Source organism: Saccopteryx leptura, chromosome 6 (assembly GCF_036850995.1).
Source record: "Saccopteryx leptura isolate mSacLep1 chromosome 6, mSacLep1_pri_phased_curated, whole genome shotgun sequence".
NCBI classification, from domain to species: domain Eukaryota; kingdom Metazoa; phylum Chordata; class Mammalia; order Chiroptera; family Emballonuridae; genus Saccopteryx; species Saccopteryx leptura.
In genome coordinates this window covers 170,954,213-170,973,914 of record NC_089508.1, presented here as the reverse complement: position 1 = coordinate 170,973,914, position 19,702 = coordinate 170,954,213, and the positions used below count along the sequence as shown (strand labels likewise).

Sequence of the window (19,702 nt, the reverse complement as noted above, 5' to 3'; positions counted from 1 at the left end):
TACCTTCCCCCATGGCTGCTTCTCTGCGTATGAGATTCATGAATTGGGAAATCCTGCTAGAACGAATTTCATGATAATAGAAGTAGTTTCGAAGTCTGTTACTACATCATATGAATCCTGCTTTACTCATGCGAAGACACATATGCTGTTAGAACACCCACGTCCATTCTCCAGTCAGTTGACTCTGATGATGTAATTGCTACTGAAGATCTGAACAGTGTAGCCACAGCGCAATGGGAGGCGCTGGGGCTTGTAGCAGGAGTGTCTGGTGCCCAAGCCCTGCGCTAGGGCTTGGGCAGGGCAGCTGCCACCGTGCAGGCAGTCAGAAGCAAGGTTAAGATCAGGACATTAGTTCTAACTCAGCTCTGTTTCTCTCACGGCGCTTGACTATTCAAGTTAATGTCAGTGGCCCTGCTGTTTAAGGACTGAATTGTATCACCTCCCACCCCCATTCATATGTTAAAGCCTTAACCCCCAATGTGACTGTATTTGGAGGTGGAACCTTTAGGGGGATATTTAAGATTAAATGAAGTCATGAGGATGGGGCCCTAATCCCCTAAAACTGGTGTCCTTTTAAGAAGAAGAAGAGACACCAGAGCTCTTTCTTCCTCTGTGTATGTAGAGAAGAGGCCGTGTGAGGGCAGTGAGAAGGTGATTGTCTACAAGCTTGGAAAAACGGTCTCACCAGCAGCCAACCCAATTGGCACCTTGATCTTGGACTTCCGGCCTCCTGGACTGTGAGAAAATAGATTTTTGCCATTGAAGCCATCCAGCCTATGGTATTTTGTTATGGCAGCCCTAGCTGTCTAACCTACCTGCCAAGCCTGCGTTTATGACGTGGGGATTAGAGACAGTACCTGATCATAGCCCCTAGCCCATCTCTTGTTCCAAGAGAAGCTGAGCGTAGTGCCTGGTGCGTGGTAAGAACTTGGTGATTTCAGTTGTTACTAATACTGAAGTGTGCTTTCCTCCACAGCACCTGGGCTCGACAACCCCTTTCTCCACATGGTAGCACTCCCCACGTGGCAGGTCCGAGGTCGAAATGAGACCCACACTTCGGAAACCTTCCTTGACAACAGAAGAGTGTGCACACCCCCACCTGGGGACAATGGTACAATGAGAAAGTTCTGCTGGAATGATTTTTCAAGTCTCACATTTTATCTTAAAAAGACATACATATTTGGAATTCTAATTAATATGTAGCCACCTCTGCCTTTATTCATAAAGTGTTCTCAATAATCTATCATGGGCGACTACTACAGCTGAGGATTTAGACAGATAACCTGGCCCGAGTGCCCGTCCACTTTCCTTGCATTTTGAGAAGGCCTTTACAAGTCACGAAAAACTGTTCTGATGTGAAGACTTAGTAATATATACATATATTTTAAATCAGCATGACAACTACGCCTGAAGTGTAATATATAGTATGTTTTATATATTAATTAACTAATGGAACCACTATTAGTGAGCGCCTGTGTGCCAGGCATTGTGTCAGCAGAGTGACCACCCGGATCCACCCCAGCCTTCTAGAAGCACACAGTAGGGCAGGGGAGGTAGATACTAACTCACTAACAGGTAGTGGGAGAACCAAGGCTTAGCCGTGCCACATGGTGCTGAGAACTGTGAAGGAGAAGGGAAGGAGCTTCAGAGAACCCGCCTTTGGGGAGAGGGTCAGAGCCCAGGAACAGTCAGAGTCCTAGCAGCTTCCTGGGAAGCCCAGCTCCCTAGGAAGCGTGCTGTGGAGGTGGCCTTCTGAAGTGAAGCAATGGTTATTTAAAACTAAGTGAATTACTGTCCCCGTTGGTGTGCCTGAGGGGGACAGAGTCTTCTTTCCATAATTCTGGGTAGGCTAGTTACGGAATTTTGTACTGGGGACCAGACAGGGTGGAATTTGACAATTTGTGTGTATGTGGGGGGAGTGTCGGTGGGTAGGGGTGGTACTCTAGTTGACATGTATGATGTGAGAGGACGGGACAGAGGACTGAGGGACATTAGAGGTGCCTCTTCTCTCTTTTTCTTTTCCTCCCTGGCAAGTGTGTATATTCTTTGCAGACTTGTCTAGGAGTCAGTTAACAGTGAGAACTGCTTTATAAAGCTTGAGCTGGGAGCCAGGGATCCCCTAAAGCTCTCTGAACTCTGCCCTTTTTTTAGGGGAGGGTACCCGGACACCTGTTCACACACATGTCCTTGCCCAGTGTCCTCCTAATTGCTTCCACATCCCTGGTCACTCCTCTTCCCCCGTGGTGGCCTCAGCACAGTAAACAGGCAGATGGAGGAAAGGTGTAAGATTATTGTAGGGAGGGGGGAGAATTTTCCAATAATAATAACAACAAGAATAATAACGCTTCTGTTGTTGGCTCCACATTCACCAGTTAAACAGGTGTATTCAAACCTGTGATCTCTTTGGATCTCAGAGGTCAGGCGTTAGGACCCTGGTGTCCCAGCCTTAGACACAGTTCCCAGGTCCAAACATGTCACTTCTTTACACACTCCTGCCCTTTGAGCTGTCTAAACCTTTTCTTAAGCACAGCCCCCTGTGAACACGGCTCTTTTCCATGTCAGTTCCGATTTCTGCAAGCCCCCACCACTTGTGTGAATTTCTATCAAATACACTCATCTCCTGAGAGTTTAAGCAGGAGGAGGCCTTGGAGACTAGTGCAAAGTTGTCACTAGCCCAGAGAGCAGAAGGGACTGGGCTAAGGTCACAGAGCTTGTCAGGAACAGAGCCAGGGCTCAGACACCCACGCGTGCCTGCTCTTCCTCCTCCCAGGCCCGCAGCAGCTGCAGGCTTCCCTCTGCTAGGGCTCTTCCCCAAGCTCACCGTGGTGTCTTCACATGTCCGGTGTTTCTGGGCTGTAACCTGTTACCCTTATTATACCCTTTCTGTGGGGAGTCGGGTGGGAAAGCCCGCCGGGCACAGGAATCCTGGGAGGATTCTTTTATGAAGTTAGGACTATGGGTGTATGAAACTTGGGTTTCATACAGGAGGCCACTCAGCCCCAGGACTAACAGACACCGGGCTGCCTGGGGCAGCGGGAGGCACCTGCACACACAGCACCAGGCCTTCCTCTCACCCCACCCCGCACCACTGTCCCTCTGTCCCTCCTCCTCTCTGGCCTCCAGATCGCCCGGTTCTCCCTTCCCTACCCCGCGCAGCAACAAGTGCGGCTGCTGCGGCTCCTCTTACCCCGGCTTCGGTCCATGGCGCTGGCCGATCCCTGGGGCGCGCGGCGCGGTTACGGTGGCTCCGGCGGGGCTGGCGGCGGCGGGCGCGCTGCGCTCTCCAGTCCGCCCCGCGGGAGCGCCCTCCGTGCGTCCCCTCCCCCAGACAGGATGCTCGCTAGGCACCCCCGCCCGCCCCTCCACGCCTCTCCCGGAATAGACCCGGAGCACGCCTCGCCCCCTGGGCCGCGGGCCGGTGTCCCTTGTCCCGCACACGCCCGTGCCACGCCCTGCCTTCCGCACGCCCTCCACGCCCCTCCCGCTGAGGCTCAGAGGACTCACTTTCCGGTTACCGCGCTTTCGTTGCCTCGCCGCGCGTCCTATTCCAGCCCTGATCGAGGCGGTGTTCTGATCTGCTTGCTCTCCGCACGTGACGGGGGGCTCACTATCGTATCTCTCAGCCTTGCCTCTAGACCAGCGGTTCTCAACCTGTGGGTCGCGACCCCGGCGGGGGTCGAACGACCTGTGTTTTGGTCGTTCGACCCCCGCCAGGGGCGTCCCCTGTGTTTTGGTCGTTCGATCCCCGCCGGGGGCGTCCCCTGTGTTTTTGGTCGTTCGACCCTCGCCGGGGTCGACCCACAGGTTGAGAACCGCTGCTCTAGACCATTAAGACGTGTATTTTTCTTTTCCCGATGGAATCAAAACCTCTCTCCCTGAATCTGCCACCCGTTTCCTGGCTTTGGGTTTATTGTCTCCAGTCTCCAGTCTTTCCTGAGCACCTTCTAGTGCCAGACAGTGGACTGGGCGCTATTTCGGGGTCAATAATGACATGGAGGAGTAGTGAAGTAATAATAACAAAACAACAATACTTGTGCAAAGGGAGAGAGGGCCTGGGATAGAGCGCCCTCAACTTTCCTGCTCTGGGAATTTTTTCTGCGTTGCTTTTATGGGCAGTTTGAAATTAACGCTGGCTTTGTGACATTGCATGGATAGTTTGTTTAGTGTGTCTGTGTGTGAGCACTCAGGAACTGTGGTGTGGTGAAAATGTGGGATGTGAGTCTGAAACCTGTGTTTGAGCTCTTGTTCTGTTGCTTTCTAAACGTGTAATTTTCAGCCCATGAGGCTCGCTTGCTCGTCTGTGCTGGGGGGATCTCGTAATGACCTCACAAGGCTGTTTGCAGGGCAAATGAAATGATGACATAAACCCACTTTATAAACCATAAATAGCTATAAAAATGTGAGCCATTATTATTTCTCAAGTTCCTCTTTGTTGCTGCCCACTTTTCCAATTTGAAAAGGTCAGTTTAAATTCTAAAGCAGACAACCAACAATTTACAAGTGGATACAGTTGCAAAAGTTCCCTGTTTGAACTCTGAAACACTTGGCATTAAGGCTATACATTGTAGTTAAGTTCCCAGGTTAGCAAGTTAATACTTTAAAAAATATATTTCATTTGTAATAATTTTAAAAATAGAGGACATAACTACCACAGCAGATGGAGGCTTGGGTAGATGAACTTTCAGAATCTTTGGAGGTCTATCAGAGAATTGGAAAAGTCAAAAGGGCTAAGAAAGATTTATATGTATCTGTAGAAGAATCTGTGGATTGGATGAACTGAGCCATGGTCTGAAAAAGATGTAAAAACATGAGAATATAACCTGTGCACTGTTAGTTCTAAGGATTAACAAATAAATTTCTGTGAGGGTATAGTGGTCCTGGTTTATATAATTACCCATAATGTCCACTGGGTGGCACTGTTGACTAACTTGACTACAGCTTGGTTGTTGTCAGGAAAACAAAGGGATGGATGAGGAGACTACTTGTGAGTTTTGGAAAAGGAATAATTTATATATATATGTTTTCTATACTTTTCCTTTAATAAGGTCTATAGTTACCCTGAAAGCTATATCCACTTTTTACCAGTTCAGTTAGGAATATTTATTTCACTCTGTTTAAAGTTTCTATTGGGAGAACTAACACTAAGTAGGAATACTCTCGTCAAGGAATCTGCAATCTAATAGGGGAAATAAACATGTACAAAATAATTTAATTACAAATTATTATGTGAAAAGCACCAGAGTATAGAGATAAAGTGCTTTCGGAGTTCATCAAGACAAATCACGAATTTCTTACTCATTCACCATGGCGACAGTACTGGCCGACAGACATTTATTTGGGTGAGCCCGCATTGAGGATATAACATTACAGGCAGAGAAAACAGTACGAGCAAAGACACAGAGATAGAAAGCTGCCGGATGTGTCGGCGACGCCGGCCGCCGTTTGGTTTGGCGGGACACTGGGTGTGGGTGGGAAGCCCCGGGCAGCGGTGGAGAGGGAGGCTGTGGATGCTTGGTGTTCACCTCCACTCCCCATTTCCCTGTTGGGCACACCTGTCTGGACGGGACTTTTAGGCCCTGCCTCACATCCTCCCCTCCCTTCTTGGTCGGCACCAAGTCTTCCAGGTTTGCTGGTGTGGGTCTAAAGAGTGCTGCGTGAAGAGCTTCAGCTCTGTCAAAAGATATCAAGTTCGGGCCCAGGGAACAATACCAGGAAGAAGGCTTTCAACTCCCTCTTGCTCCTAGTCTTGTGAAAACAAGTGAGACTTTCCAATCTCATTCTCAGCTTATCAGGTGGAACTGGAAAGCCCTGGGAAAGAAAAATTTGGATGCTAAAGGTTCTTTGTCCCAGTGGGAGAAACATACTTGCCTTCTCACTTGTCACGTTGCCCCAGGTCTGCTTCCGCCAGGGCCACCGGAGTGACCATAACAGGACTGCAATCAGATCCCCCATATAACATGGGATGGCTCCCCCCTGCTCACAGGGTAGAGTCCAGTTTCCTTATTGTGGCACTCAGGGTGCCTTCCTCCCTGAGCCCCAACCCACCCTTCCTCGGAGTAGTCAAGCATTGATCTCAGGAGACCTTGGGAAGAGGAAGAAACACCCAGATGGGGGTGCACATCTGGATATTTGAGCAGTCTCTGTCGCTGTGTGGCTCAGTTCTTCCATTGGGTCATCAGTGTAGAATTTCCTACTCCTCTCCCGGCCTCTCCTTGGCGCCCCAGGATTGCAGGCTCCGCAGGGGTGGGTGCTGCGTCTTACTGACTGCGCGGTTCTTAGTGCAGTGTCTTGTGGAGTGAGGCAGTGAAGAAATGCTCAAGCACTCAGGAGGCTTCTATGAATGCTTGTGTCATGGGGGGGGGGGTCCCGTTTAGTCTCTGGGATTGTTTATTTGCTTATTTATTCGCAGCAGGAAGTGACGTTGCAGTGCGGGTGTCTGTGAGCAGTGCCCTTGCGCTCTCCGCCCCCACTGCGTGCCGTGCCGCTGCAGACATGCAGCCCAGTCCATGGGGCCTCTCTCCTCGGCGAGGGTCCCTCTCCTGAGCTGCTTTGTGCAGGGTGAACCCCGGAGCCCCTTGCTCGAATGTCTGCTCCATGCTGGTGGCTGAATGAAAACCTCTCTTGTTCCCCTCAGCACAATGTTGCCATTATAGCCCCTATCCAGGGAAATGACACATGCCTGCTGGTCCACCCTGGGCCCCGGAAAGCAGATAGAGATCGGAGTGGCGGCTGCGGGAGAAAGCGAGTTTCACGGCTGGATGAAACCTCTCCTCTTGTCGCACCTTCGGTTTCTGTTCCAGGACAGGGGCTCCTACCCGCGCCCAGGCTGCGGGCTGAGCTTCAGTGGTCACCAGAGCCCCGTGCACTGGTTGTATCTGGAGGAGAAGGGGCTTTTGTGTTTATGCCCAAATGCTGCTTGAAGCCCAGCCCTTCCTCTTGGGTGCTTTCTCAGGAAAAGAGCACCCTTGGCCGCTTCAGACTGCAGTGCCCCAGGGCCAGGGCAGGAGGTGTGGTGACCTGGCCATGGGAGTCGCGGTGGCAGTGGCCAAGCAGGGCCCTCTTGTCTCAGCTGATAGGCCGATAGCCAGCAACCTGGGCCACTGTGGTCAGTGGGAACATCGGCTTGAAGCGGCCAGGTGTTCAAACTTTTCAAAAGAATCCATAAATGCAAATTTTAGTGTAACATCTCTTTTGTTATAAAATGTTGGCAACTAATATCAATTGTCTTAAAACATTGCAAGAGCCAACTAAAACACCCCTGTGGGCTTCATCTGGTCTACAGCCCCCCCCCCCCCCCACATGGAACGCTGAGGGAACTGTGGACGCAAGAGGACTTGCGGGAGTCTGTCCAGCCGGGTGCCTCACCCCGAGGGCGGCAGTGATGGCCAGCAGTTAGCGCAGTGCAGATTAGCTCTCTGCTGGGAGGCGGGATGCATGTCCACCTTCACCTTTAGGCATCAGGGAGATGCCAGGTTACAGAGGCCCAATGTGAATGTCTTCAACTGACACTAGAAAATCTTTAGAGCAGACAGGAGTCTGAGAGGTTAGCTATCTGGTACCTTCATTTGTCAGATGAGGAAACTAAGGCCAAGAGAGGAAGTCTTGGCTGAAATCCCACCAGACCTTAGGGGCACACCCAGGAGTGGCGCCCAGGGCTCCCGACCTCATGACACCAGAGCCACACTCCTCCTGCCCCCACAGTGTCACTCTCTTCAGTTTGTGGGACACAAAGAGCATGACTTTGCAACAAGTAGATCTGAGTTTGGTACCCAGTCAAAAGCATGATCTCCAACCACTCTGAACCCCAGAAACCTCATCTAAAAGTCAGGGCTACAGCGGTAGAGCGTTGGCCTGGCGTGCGGGGGACCCGGGTTCGATTCCCGGCCAGGGCACATAGGAGAAGTGCCCATTTGCTTCTCCACCCCCCCCCCCTCCTTCCTCTCTGTCTCTCTCTTCCCCCCCCGCAGCCAAGGCTCCATTAGAGCAAAAATGGCCGGGGCGCTGGGGGTGGCTCCTTGGCCTCTGCCCCAGGTACTAGAGTGGCTCTGGTCGCAGCAGAGCGACGCCCCCTTGTGGGCAGAGCATCGCCCCTGGTGGGCGTGCCGGGTAGATCCCGGTCGGGCGCATGCGGGAGTCTGTCTGACTGTATCACCCTGTTTCCAGCTTCAGAAAAATACCAAAAAAAAAAAAGTCAGGGCTAGTGGCACCTCCCTCCCATGGGGGTCGTGAGACTTACATTCAACTGTGTGCAGACACAGAGTGCTTGGCGCCTTGCCTGGCATGGAGGAAGCGCTCTCCAAATCCCTCTCTGTAGGGAGGAGCTCTATGCAGCGCCAAGTGCACGGACTTTGGGGTGAGACACCCCTGACTTCAAGTTCAGACTGTGCCACATACAACTGTGAAACCTTGACAAAACTACCGATCAAAGGCTCAATTTCCTCATCTGTAAAATGAGGGTAAACGTAGTGCCCAAAGGATCAAATGAGACGCGAAAAGCATTTAGCACAGGGCCTGACACACCTTCAGAACGTGAGTTGTTATTGTAATCAACGTGGGTTTCCTCAGAAGACATCAGATGCTTACTGATGTAGCGAGGGCTGCTGCAGTCCCAGCCACACCCCCAGGCTGCCCCCTGCAGGGTGCTTTCTGTAAATCAAACCGTGAGATTCTGCCGGGTTCCCCCTCTCTGCAGGAACACCCGATACTCTTCGATGTGAGGACTACCCAGTTTCCAGCTCCAGTTACCCAGTCTGTGGCATTGTGTGTGTGTGTGTGTGCGCGCGCGCGTGCCATTATTCTGTCAGAAGAACATTGGGACAGTTTTCTCCTGATCCAGGTGATCCAGACTGTGTGTTAGAGAGACAGTGACACTTTTGTATGATGGTCAATGTTTTATCCATGAGAGGGTTTTGGTCACAAAAGGGTCCTTGGAGTCAGGACTTAAATTCACTTTTTAGTGATGGCCCGAGGCAGATTTTGAGCCCTTCATTGTATCCACTTGGCTGCCCTGTGAGCCTTACCTCCCAACCCGTGATCCCTCGGGGCCAGATGCCTGCACCGTGTCAACTGTCATCACTCTCTCTCACACGGGAGCAAAGGCATGCGTGCGAGACTCCACGCCAACGTTACTTCACTCTGGAAGCCAGTGTGTTTTTCATGACTCCTTTGGTGGCAAGCAACAGAATCACAACTCAAAGCAGCTTAAACAAAAAGGGAATTTGTTTGCTCTGGGGAAACGGGGGGGGGGGGGGACTGACGGGATGGGGTTGGCTTCAAGGCCAGCTCAGATCCCCAGGAATGCAAACAGAGCGGTGCCCCTTTCTCTGGATCTCCACCACCCTCTCCTGACCCCCAGAGCAGCAGGGGAAGGCACTGCACCCAGTGACAGCCTCAGCAAGGCCCAGGGACTTCCTGTGGGCATGATGCCCTGGGGCCACCCAGGGTCCAGGACAGTCTTGGCCTCCTGCAGTGGGCGGGGGTGCATTGGGCCGCTGGAATGGCAGGGCAGCTTGTGTTCGCCTCTCTCTGTGGCATCTTCTGCCAGCTCCCCTTTGGCTCCCAAAGACCAGTCATGACAAGGAAATTTAAGGAGTGCGTGTCCCCTTCTCCTTCCCCACTTCTATCAACGGCAGCAGCGTTTCCTGCCGTGTGGCCTTCAGACCACTGCTGGCGGTGGGAGCTGTGACACAGGCCAGTGTATTTAAGGATTTGATGAATTTGTATTTAAAACATGTAGCCAGTCCTTACAAACGCATTATTTCAATTATATTGTTTAAAACAGAAACATCAGGTATGAGTTAATTGAAATAAAAATATTAGGTAAGCAGGACTGAGTGAATAAATCATCTTGTGGAAATTGTGAAGGCGGTGTTTGAATGACTGAAATTTGGGAAACACTGGGATAGTTCCTCCTGAGAAGGAGACTTTTGATCATGGGCATAGATGTCACTTGACTTTTGTGACCTTGGCCCTAATTTGCCCCGAGGACTGGCCATGGGGGTGACTGCATGCTTTTGGTCTCTCCTGGCTGTGTTCCTCCCTGTGCCAATCAGACCCAGGTAAGAGGCAAGAGGGCTCTTGGGTGGTAACGAGACGCCGGCCGTCATCGTCACAGCTTCTAGATTTTATTTATTTATTTATTGACAGAGACAGAGAGACACAGAGAGAGGTATAGATAGGGACAGACAGGAAGGGAGAGAGATGAGAAGCATCAGTTCTTCTTTGTGGCACCTTAATTGTTCATTGACTGCTTTCTCATATGTGCCTTGACCAGGAGGGTTACAGCAGAGCAAATGACCCCTTGCTCAAGCCAGAGACCTTAGGCTCAAGCCAGCAACCTTTGGGCTTAAGCCAGCGACCATGGGGTCTTGCCTATGATCCCACACTCAAGCCAGCAACCCTGTGCTCAAGCTGGCGACCTCACACTCAAGCTGGTGAACCTGTGCTCAAGTCGGATGAGCCCAGGCTTAGGCCGGTGATCTCAAGGTTTCAAACCTGGGTCCTCCACGTCCCAGTCCAATGCTCTATCCACTGCGCCACTGCCTGGTCAGGGTAGATTTTATATATTTATAAGAGTCTTGCTCCAGTGCTTCTGAAGGGCTTGGCAGCAGCTCGTAGCTGTGTATATAAGAGCACGTGTTTATCATGGTGCAGTCGAGGTTTTTAGCAACTCAAAGTCTGATGTGGAATGAAGCATTGAAAACTTAATCCACATGGGGCATTAACAGAATTGGCATCATTCTGTGAAATTAATTGCTATGAAATTTAGTAGCGCTTTGTTCTCCTTAAACTTTAAGCCCTTCAGCTCCATGTTTGGCTCTGTTCAGTGGCTAGTGCAGCTGCTGACACCTTCCACAGCGGCCCCCATGTTCCCGCGCCAGGTGCCTGTGAGGACGAGCGGCTCCAGGCGCAGGACAGCTGGCTGCTAGTCCTACCTGCTCCAACACTCAGTGGGCCAGTTTCCTTGGCTGCAAAATGTGGCCATTGTATAGACATTATGACCTAACCTTCTGTGATTTCTGTGCCCCCTCCTCCTATTGTGTTCTGCTTTATTAATGTAAGATTGCCCCCCAGTGTCCAAAAAGGTTATGTGCATGGGGAAAGGGCTCCTTTCTAAAACTTCAGAGTCTAACAATGGTTCTGTAGTTGTCTGTGAAAGGATGATGGTTTCAAGCAGTGCTTCTCCAACTTCTCTATGTGTGTGAATCACTGAACTATTAACGGTTATTATCTTATTAAAATACAGAGGCGGATCGAGTAGGCTGGGAATGGGACATGAGATACAGCATTTCTTACAAGCTCCCAGGGGACTCCAGTGCTGCTGGTCGGGGAGCACCCTTCAGCAGCAAGGCTTAGAGTGATTCTCCCTGCATCCGGGATATTAACAACCACAGTGCGAGGCAGATAATCTCCACAAAGTCTGAATGAATAAGCGGTGTCCTTCGAGACCTTCTGCACATTCTGGTTTCTGCTCTTCTAAGCTCACTCTCCCCTTCACTTGCTCTACTCAGTCCTCACTGACACTTTTAATTTCTCAAATACTTCCAGCTCTTACCAACCCCAGGGCCTTTGCATATACTGTTCTCTGTGCCTCGAGTGCTCCCAGCCCTACTTTTCCCTTTACAGCCTTTAGTAAATACAGGAAGTGAGTTCCTTTCTGTTCCTCTCTCCAGCACCCTATTTGTTGTCTCTGTAGCAGTTACCTCATGGACCATTTCTTCTGTTTACTTATTAACAACCTGTTTTCTCCTCCAGACCAGAGCTACACAAGAGCTCACACCTGCCTTACACACTGCTGGATCCTCAGTGCTCCTGCCTGACAGCATATGCTCAATAAGTAAATATTTGTCAGGTGCACAAGTAGACAGGGGGCAAGGGAACATTTTTTTTTAAGAGAGCGAGCCAGAGAGAGAGAGACAGAGAAACAGGAATATTGAACTATTCCTGTATGTGTCCTGACTGGGGGCTGAACCAGGAACTTCTGTACTTCCAGATGACGCTCTGACCAACCGAGCTATTGGGCCATGGCTTAAGGCAGGGGTCCCCAAAATTTTTACACAGGGGGCCAGTTCACTGTCCCTCAGACCATTGGAGGGCCGGACTATAAAAAAAACTATGAACAAATCCCTATGCACACTGCACAGATCTTATTTTAAAGTAAAAAAAACAAAATGGGAACAAATACAATATTTAAAATAAAGAACAAGTAAATTTAAATCAACCAACTGACCAGTATTTCAATGGGAACTATGCTCCTCTCACTGACCACCAATGAAAGAGGTGCCCCTTCCGGAAGTGCGGCGGGGGCCGGATAAACGGCCTCAGGGGGCCGCATGTGGCCCGCAGGTCGTAGTTTGGGGACCCCTGGCTTAAGGGAACATTCTTGAGTGTCCCTTTGTACATTTGAGCCACTTGTCTGGAGGGACTGTGCTGGGAATGGCACATAGGAGAATTATAGGATGAGAAGTCAGGAAAAAGAGCCAGTTCTGAGCCATATTTCATTTTCCAAGATGTCAAAATATGAAAAAAGCGTCTATCTTAGATGAACTACAGGAAGTCAAACATTTCTTAAACAGAGTTCTATCAAAGTAGGTTATGGATCACTGGCGTAAAGCAAAGGTACTGCAGGGCTTTTGGCAGTGTGCACTGTGAGTCTCTGGGGGGGCAGAGCTGTGGGAGTGAAACTGTGATTCACTTACTCAGAGGCTAGTCCTGTCTGCCCTGTTTCCCTTATGAGCAGGACGCCTTCCTCCCACTGTAGAGGCTGGAAATGCCAAATGCTCGGTTTCCCAGCATTCTCTGCAGCAAGGTTATGGTCTGTTCCCTACTTTTGGCCAGTGGGGCCCGTGAAGTCTACTGAGGAGTTCTGGGAAAGTCTTCCTGATTACAATACACACACATTCTTTCCTGCTTTTTTGATGTGGTTGTGTGAGGACATGATGGCAGAAGCCACAGCAGCCTTTTGTAAACATGAGGGTCACAACTGTGCTGATGATGAAGAGATGCAAAAACAAACAAAAACCAAAAACCAAACGAAAACACTGGTGACTAATGGAATGAGCTGTTAGATTGACTAGTCCTGCACCTTGGACTTCCGGTTGCGCAAGACAATCTGTGTTCTCATTGTTTAAGCCACTTTTAAGAAGGCACTCTTTACTTGGAACGGAAAACATCCTGACTGATAAGAGTGGATAAGCTGGTGTCTCCAGTTGGGCAGGCTGGACTTGGTAATCATGTAGCCTTCTCAAAGCTGTTTCCTTATCTGTGAGATAGAGATAAGAGCAATGGCTACCTCTTGGGCTCTTACAGAGGCTTAGATAAGATGGTGGATGGAAAGTCCTCAGGAGAGGACCCGGATCATTGCTGGTACTTAATAACGAGGAATATTACTATTATTGTGTAGATCACAGAACCTTATGTGTTGTTGGAGCATCCTCTACCATCTTGCAGGACCCCTTGTTCTACAGGGACCAATCTGGGTGAGGCTTACCTTGTCCAATCTTCTTACTTTACAGAAGGGAAGACTAAGGCCATGGGAGAGCTCCTGTCTGGACTCTTATTTTGAAACAATGAGCATGGGTCAGTGTCTTCCCATGTCCCTCATCTCCACTCCCACTACAAACAACAGGAGGACACAGGTCTGGGTTGAAATCATGTGCCTTTATGGGAAACAAAAATATCCAACAACAATAACAAAAGCCCTTCCAATCTTGCCAAATTCTCAACCAGTGATAATGAGGGAGTCTCAATGATTGTGTCTGGCTGGGGACATTTCTAAAGGGTCAGGACAGTTGAAAAACATTGGCCACAAAGAGAAGTTACAGAGAGGGTTGATATTTTAAACGAGAGCACATTAGCCCTCTCTTCCGGCCCCTCATCCTCTCACCCTTTCAAGTGATCATCTCCTCCCAGTTTACAAAGACACTTCCCGCACTTTGCTCAAAGGCAGTCTTTTCCAGAAAGCTCTCCTTTGTCTGTACCAACCGCACGTGGCTCTTCAGTAACGCCACAAACGTCTTCCCATGCCGTCTCCTGTCACATTCCGCCTTCCACATCCGTCCTGTGCAAGGACACGCTTCACGATACCCGCAGGCAGCAGGCATGTCCCCCAGACCAGAGCCTGTGCCAGTCATCCCGTGTTCCCATCTCCCTCCCCCGTCCGTGCTCAGTATACAGCAGGTGCTCAGGGAGGGTTTGTTGAGTGGAACTCAGTTCTACATTTGCCATGTCACATCACCAGCCTCTTGAGACTCATAATTGTCATTTCCATTTATTCATCCTTCCTCCAAGCCCTCAACATTGCCTGACTCAAGGCATGTCCAGGAAGAAACGGACCGCACCGTACATCAGCAACTCAGGGTAGAAGGTCAGGACGGGGAGAAAGCTAAGGCTTAACCCCTGTTCTAGAAGGCAAGGAGGCAGGACACGCAGCCACTGGGGAAATCCAGGAAGGTCGGGAGTGGTGGTGGCCAGGGCTTCATTTCGGAATCTCAGAAGCAGCCATTCTTCAGAAAGTTTCCGCTCTGAAACTTGGCCAGCTTTGCAGTGGGAGTCAGGGGCTGGCTGGGTGACCCTGCCAGGCCCAGGACCAGCAGGCACAGACCAGGAGCCTTTCTTTGGAACGGGGCCTGTGTTACCTTGAGAGGGATGTTAGAGGTTGTCCATCTGCTTGTTCGGTGGGAGCTGTGGCGGGGACGTGAGCCCTGTGGTGTGCTGCGTTGATCAGGCACATAGATTGTAGTAAGGCTGGAGAATACAGGCTGCACTACGGGCTTCTCCTCCACAGGGAGTGGGGGGGGGGCAGGAGGTGCTGGGAGCAGTGATGGGAGAGGAGGCTCCCAAGAATTCCTGCAGCTCCAATGCTAACAGATGCCCCATCTGGCCTCCCGCCCCCCTGCCCCGCCTTCCCTCTGGTCCTCCACGTCAGGGCCAGGCAAACAGGCCAGCTGGATGTGGTAGAAGAAAAGGAAGTGCCTTTTCTGTCCCTACCATGAGTGGTAGACTTGGACCAGGGAGAGGTCGGGATCAAGGACAGGAGGAGAGGACTGAAAGAGCAGAGTGGTGGCCAAGGCTCTGTCCACTTCTGTTGACTGCTGTAAGGAGCAGATTGGAGGCCCACACTTCTAACTGCATCACCCCCAGGGAGCGCCGAGCTCCTGATTGTGGGAGATGAGAACATTCTGCAAGTGCTCTCAAAGGTGCTCAGTGACTTTGGGAGATCGCTGTGGATCCTCCCATGGGAGGGCCCCTCTGGGGCCAATAAGATATGAAAACTGCATGGTCAGCCTCCACCCTGGAGCCCGGGGAAAAGAGCCAGAAGCAGAGAGAAGAGACTTCTTCAGGCACCACCTTTAGGAAAGAGGGTTGGTCCTTGGGGGACTCAAGTTAGGACAGATGTTTCAGTATAAAAAGGATCCCCAGTAAAAGGATGGGCATCCCCTCAAATCCCGTCCCAAACCCCACTGCATTTAGAAAAGAGAAAGTGAGGAGCATAAAAATATCTCGATGAGGTGGGCTTGCCTGACAGTACAGAAAAGCAAGTCTCACGGCAGGCAGCGTGGCCTGTTACACAAGAGGGTTATACCAAGCTCCAGTATAGAGATTTTACATATATATTTATATAAGTGCATATATATTTATAGAGCCTCTGTCTAGAACAGCCGGGCTTGCTTCTTCAGTTCATTCCTCTTCCAGAGGGCCAGCCGGTCAAATTCGGAGATGGTCATGCCAAAGACTTGGTAGAACTCCTCCTGGGACAGGTGGCGCTAAAAGGAAGTGGGTGGGGACAGAGAGGAAACAGCTTGAGGATGTGAGGTGGAGGCTGGGGGCAGGTGGATGCAAGCGCGGTCCCTGTATGTTTCCTCTGGATGCAGAGTGCCTGGCATGGTGTCTGACCCCAGCAGGTGTGGGGTGGAGATTTGCTGAATGAATGCAAGTGTGAATGAATGTTTCATCGGAGGGGCCTCTGGAGCTGGTCTGGCTGGAGAGGCCCCCCTGCTCAAGATTCAGGTGGGACTTCCGCTTCACCTAAGTGCCCCTGGATGCATCCTGGTTGACCTCACCTTTCTGTATCCCCGCTCTGTGCATTCATTCTGCGATCAGGAGTGTGCATGGATTAATGCTACTCCTCTGTCCTTTGGGAGAGATAGGCGGCGTAGCCAAGATTGTAGGGTGTATTTCATCTTATGAATATATATATATATATATTTTTTTTTTTACAAATGATCTGGATGGCTATTAGGCTAGCCCATGAAAAAACACTGCTGTCCATATGTACCCCAATAAAATATCCTTTCAGCTCTTTCCTATGTAAAAACAAATAGGCTGTAAATGAACATTGTTCTGCATTCCACAGCAGCCCCCACTCCACCCCTCAGCTCTCCTTCCTCACAAGCAGTCTTGAAAGCTGACACATTGGCCAAATCCTTTAGATTTAGAAATACACAACACTTAACAATGCTGCAAAATGTTAACAATTCGTGCATTTAGGTGAAGGGCAGTTGGATGCTCATTTTACTATTCTTGCAACCTTTTTGGAATCCTGAAATTTTTCAAAATAAAATTTAAAATTGTTTTAAGAGAGAACTGTGTGGCATATATTCTGCTTGAAAAGTTTCTGGAACCATTGAAATGATCTGTTGGTAGCGATTATGTTAGCTAATAGACTCTGTTCAGTCCACTGCCTGAACGGGGCAGGGGGCTAGCCCAGCCGTCTCAGCTCAGGTTACACATTAGACATGCCTGCCAGTCTGAAAAATGCGAGGCCTGAGCTCCTTCCCCAGCCTGTGACTTAGTTGGTCTAAGGGTGGAGCCTGGTATTGGTATTTTTAAAAAGCTCCCTGGGTGATTCTGATGCTCAGGGAAGGTGTAGTTCCCTGCTCTGAGCTTCTGGGTGCCCTGGAGGATGTGGGAGAGCAACTGGTCCTCCAGGACGCACATGTCCATCCCTTAACCCTGGTGCTCCACCAGGCGGCCGTGGGAGCTGTCCCCTTCAGCACTGGAAGCCACTCTCACTGCCAGACCGTGAAAGGAGGGCCTCCCGTTACACAAGTGGACCAAATGATCCGCATTTTCGCTGCTGCCCCAGCATGCTGGAGCTGGAGGGACTCAGAGATTCCGGAGCCACTCGCATCCCCTCCTACTGGCCCAGTGCTCTCTCTCCTCTGAGTGAATTCCTACCCTGTCAGATCATGGCGGCTGATACCAGCCTCGTCCTGTCCCAAGGAGTGCTGAGCCTCCTCTCCTGGAAGCCTGCATTCAATTTCACACACATTTCCTGACACCTCTCCCAGTCCGGGCCATGTGGTGGGTGACAGACAGGCTTTGGCAGGCGGAGGAAATGGATCTACACGCAAGACAGAGGGCTTGGGGGGAGGCTGGAGAGGTGAGTGACAGACACATCCTGGGGAGGGCCTGCGGAAGTCTGGGTACAGCATCACTAGAACACAACCCTGAGGAGAGAGGAGGCTGGTGGTATAGGAAGGGCATTCCAGAGAGAGGTGGGGAGAGACCCTGGGTGGAAAGGTCAGCAGGTGCTCCCGCATCAAAAGTGGCCAGGGACTGGAACTCCACACCAAATATACGAGGCTGCTCGAAGCCCAATGCCATGCTCGGGCCACCTTTGTGCCTTCATCTATGCTGTTCCCGCTGCAGATGCCCCCCCCCCCATCCACCTAAACCTTCCCACCCTCAAAGTCCAGCCAAATCCTTCCTCTTGGTGGAAACCTGGTCATCCAGCCCAGCTTTTGTGGTCTTCTCTAAGAGCAATCACACATTGGTGGAGTGCTTGCTACTCAGGACTCCGCCTGACTCAATGCCCAGGGCTCTGTGTGTGTTGTTTCATTACGTCACTAGGCAACTTGAGGGAAACAAGATAGTCACTCTGCTTTATGGGGGAGAGAACTTGCCAAGCTGCCCTCTCAGGGACCTTCTCCTGCTCTGACCTCTGCACAGTGCTGCCTCCCATCCTCCCCTCAACAGGCACTGGTTTTCTATACAGTCCGGCGTAGAACCAGTGCTAGATTTCTTCTCATCAGCCGGACTGCGGGCCCCTGGGAGCAGGACCAAAGCCAGCTCTTCTCTTGCACCTTCGGGAGCAAACATGGTGCCGGTGCAGCACAGACCCTCACTGAACAGGAGGCGGCACAGAGCTTCATGGAACAGTCCTGGGCTGAGGAAACTGGGTCAGAGCCTCTGCTTTTTCAACAAGGTGTGACCTTGAGGCCACTCGTCTCACTGGCCCCTGCTGAGCTGGGTTGGACCAGGCAGCTGCTGGAATCCCTGCGAACCCACAGACTCCTGCTCACCCTCCTAGCCTTACCTCCAGTCGCGTCCGGTCCACGTCCTTGGGCAGTCGGTTTCTACCCCTTGTGGTCACCAGCAGCAGTTCATAAGGGTAGATCTAAGAAGAAAGCATGGGGGTGGGGGTGGCAGGTTGGGTGAGGGAGGTGGGCCAGTCCTCTCAGCCACGTTTAGTGTCTGGGCCCCTTTCTCTATCCAGAAAGGGTCAGAGGTTAAAGTCTGGAGGGAGGACCGGGTCTGTCTTCCTTGGGGTCGCCGGGCAGCCTCAAGCCATCTTTTCCCAAAAGTCAGGGCCCCAGAGTCCCCTAATCTGCTAGGGATAAGCTTGGTGGCATTTGGCATTAATGTGGGCACAAGGCCTTCTAAATGTAAATGTCTCATATCTGGTGATTTGGGGCCCCCTAGAAAGTCTCTGAGGCCACGGGGAACTGTCTGACTTCAGGAGGCAAGAGTCATGGGAAGGGAATTGGGGAAAGTGGACCAAGGAACTGGAAATGCTGGTCTTAAGAGGACCCCTGGGGTTATTTATCGATGCCCCTTTCCTGCATAGACAGTGCTGTCATGCTCCTGCTGGTCCCCAATGTAGCGGCTCCCCGCATCTCAGAGTCCTGCCGGGTCTACATGTGTCCTTTACCTTGTACTCTGCAGAGAGAAAAGAGACACGCACACAGTGGAAACACACTGGTCTTTGCGCTGCATCACTACGCTGGCCTCTGCCTTAGGACCCTGTCCTGGCTGAATTCATCCCAAACCAAGGCCGGCAGAAGTACAATGGGTGGCTAGGGACAGGCTGGGCTGATCCAGAGACATGGTTTAAGGGGGGAAATGTCTTTTTTGAGATATTTAGAAGAGAAGTAAGATGAGTCTGAGCAAACGGAGAAGGCTCTCCATCTTTTAGGGGGATCCTCCAGGCCTTTCCTGGAGCTGCCCTCCTGCCCGAGCCTGCGGTAGGCCCTGGTGGAGGCTGGCAGGACAGCGCTGCTGGCAGGCGGCCCAGAGCTCGGGAACCTTTGCTGGGAGCAGTGCACTTTGGCTCCGAGTGTTTCCGGGCACCCAGAGCTGGCAGGGAACTCGAGCTCAGCCGTCCTGGACAACAGTGCTCCCGGATGCCTCTGGGAACCCGGGTGGGGCAGATGGCCTGGAGATCACCCAAGGCCAGGGATCTGAGAGGATGAGGGGCGAGGAGTGGAAAGGGAGGGACTGGGAAGTGGAAGGGAGTGGGAATGTGGGGTTTGGACAGAGCCCAGCGTGAGTCTGTAGCTATCCGTTATTGAGGGTCATGCCACAGCTAGGAGCAGTGCATCTGAGGTCCCCGTGAATTCCAGGGAGGCTGCACTCACCTCGCATGCCCCAGTTGACGGCATTCATGCTGTCGTAGTGGAAGAGGTCTGCGCTGGGCGTC

At 51.3% G+C, this 19,702-nt stretch overlaps 2 protein-coding genes across 4 annotated transcripts in view; both read right to left on the bottom strand.

Annotated features, from left to right (window-relative positions):
* AFAP1L1 (actin filament associated protein 1 like 1) overlaps nt 1-3,399 on the bottom strand; it is a 69,574-nt gene extending 66,175 nt beyond the window's left edge. The window contains exon 1 of the mRNA XM_066344419.1: nt 3,188-3,399. Coding sequence (XP_066200516.1) covers nt 3,188-3,203 — 16 coding nt within the window. The 5' untranslated portion in view covers nt 3,204-3,399. The remainder of the gene's footprint in view (nt 1-3,187) is intronic.
* A 10,241-nt stretch (nt 3,400-13,640) lies between these two features.
* Nucleotides 13,641-19,702, bottom strand: part of ABLIM3 (actin binding LIM protein family member 3) — a 106,055-nt gene continuing 99,993 nt past the window's right edge. For 2 of the 3 annotated variants that reach the window (XM_066344422.1, XM_066344423.1), the window contains one exon: nt 19,546-19,701. In XM_066344422.1, the coding sequence (XP_066200519.1) occupies nt 19,561-19,701 (141 nt within the window). In that variant the 3' untranslated portion in view covers nt 19,546-19,560. Of the gene's footprint in view, nt 15,765-18,319; nt 18,401-18,934; nt 18,943-19,545; nt 19,702 lie in introns of those variants that run through there. The other variant, XM_066344424.1, reaches the window with a different exon arrangement.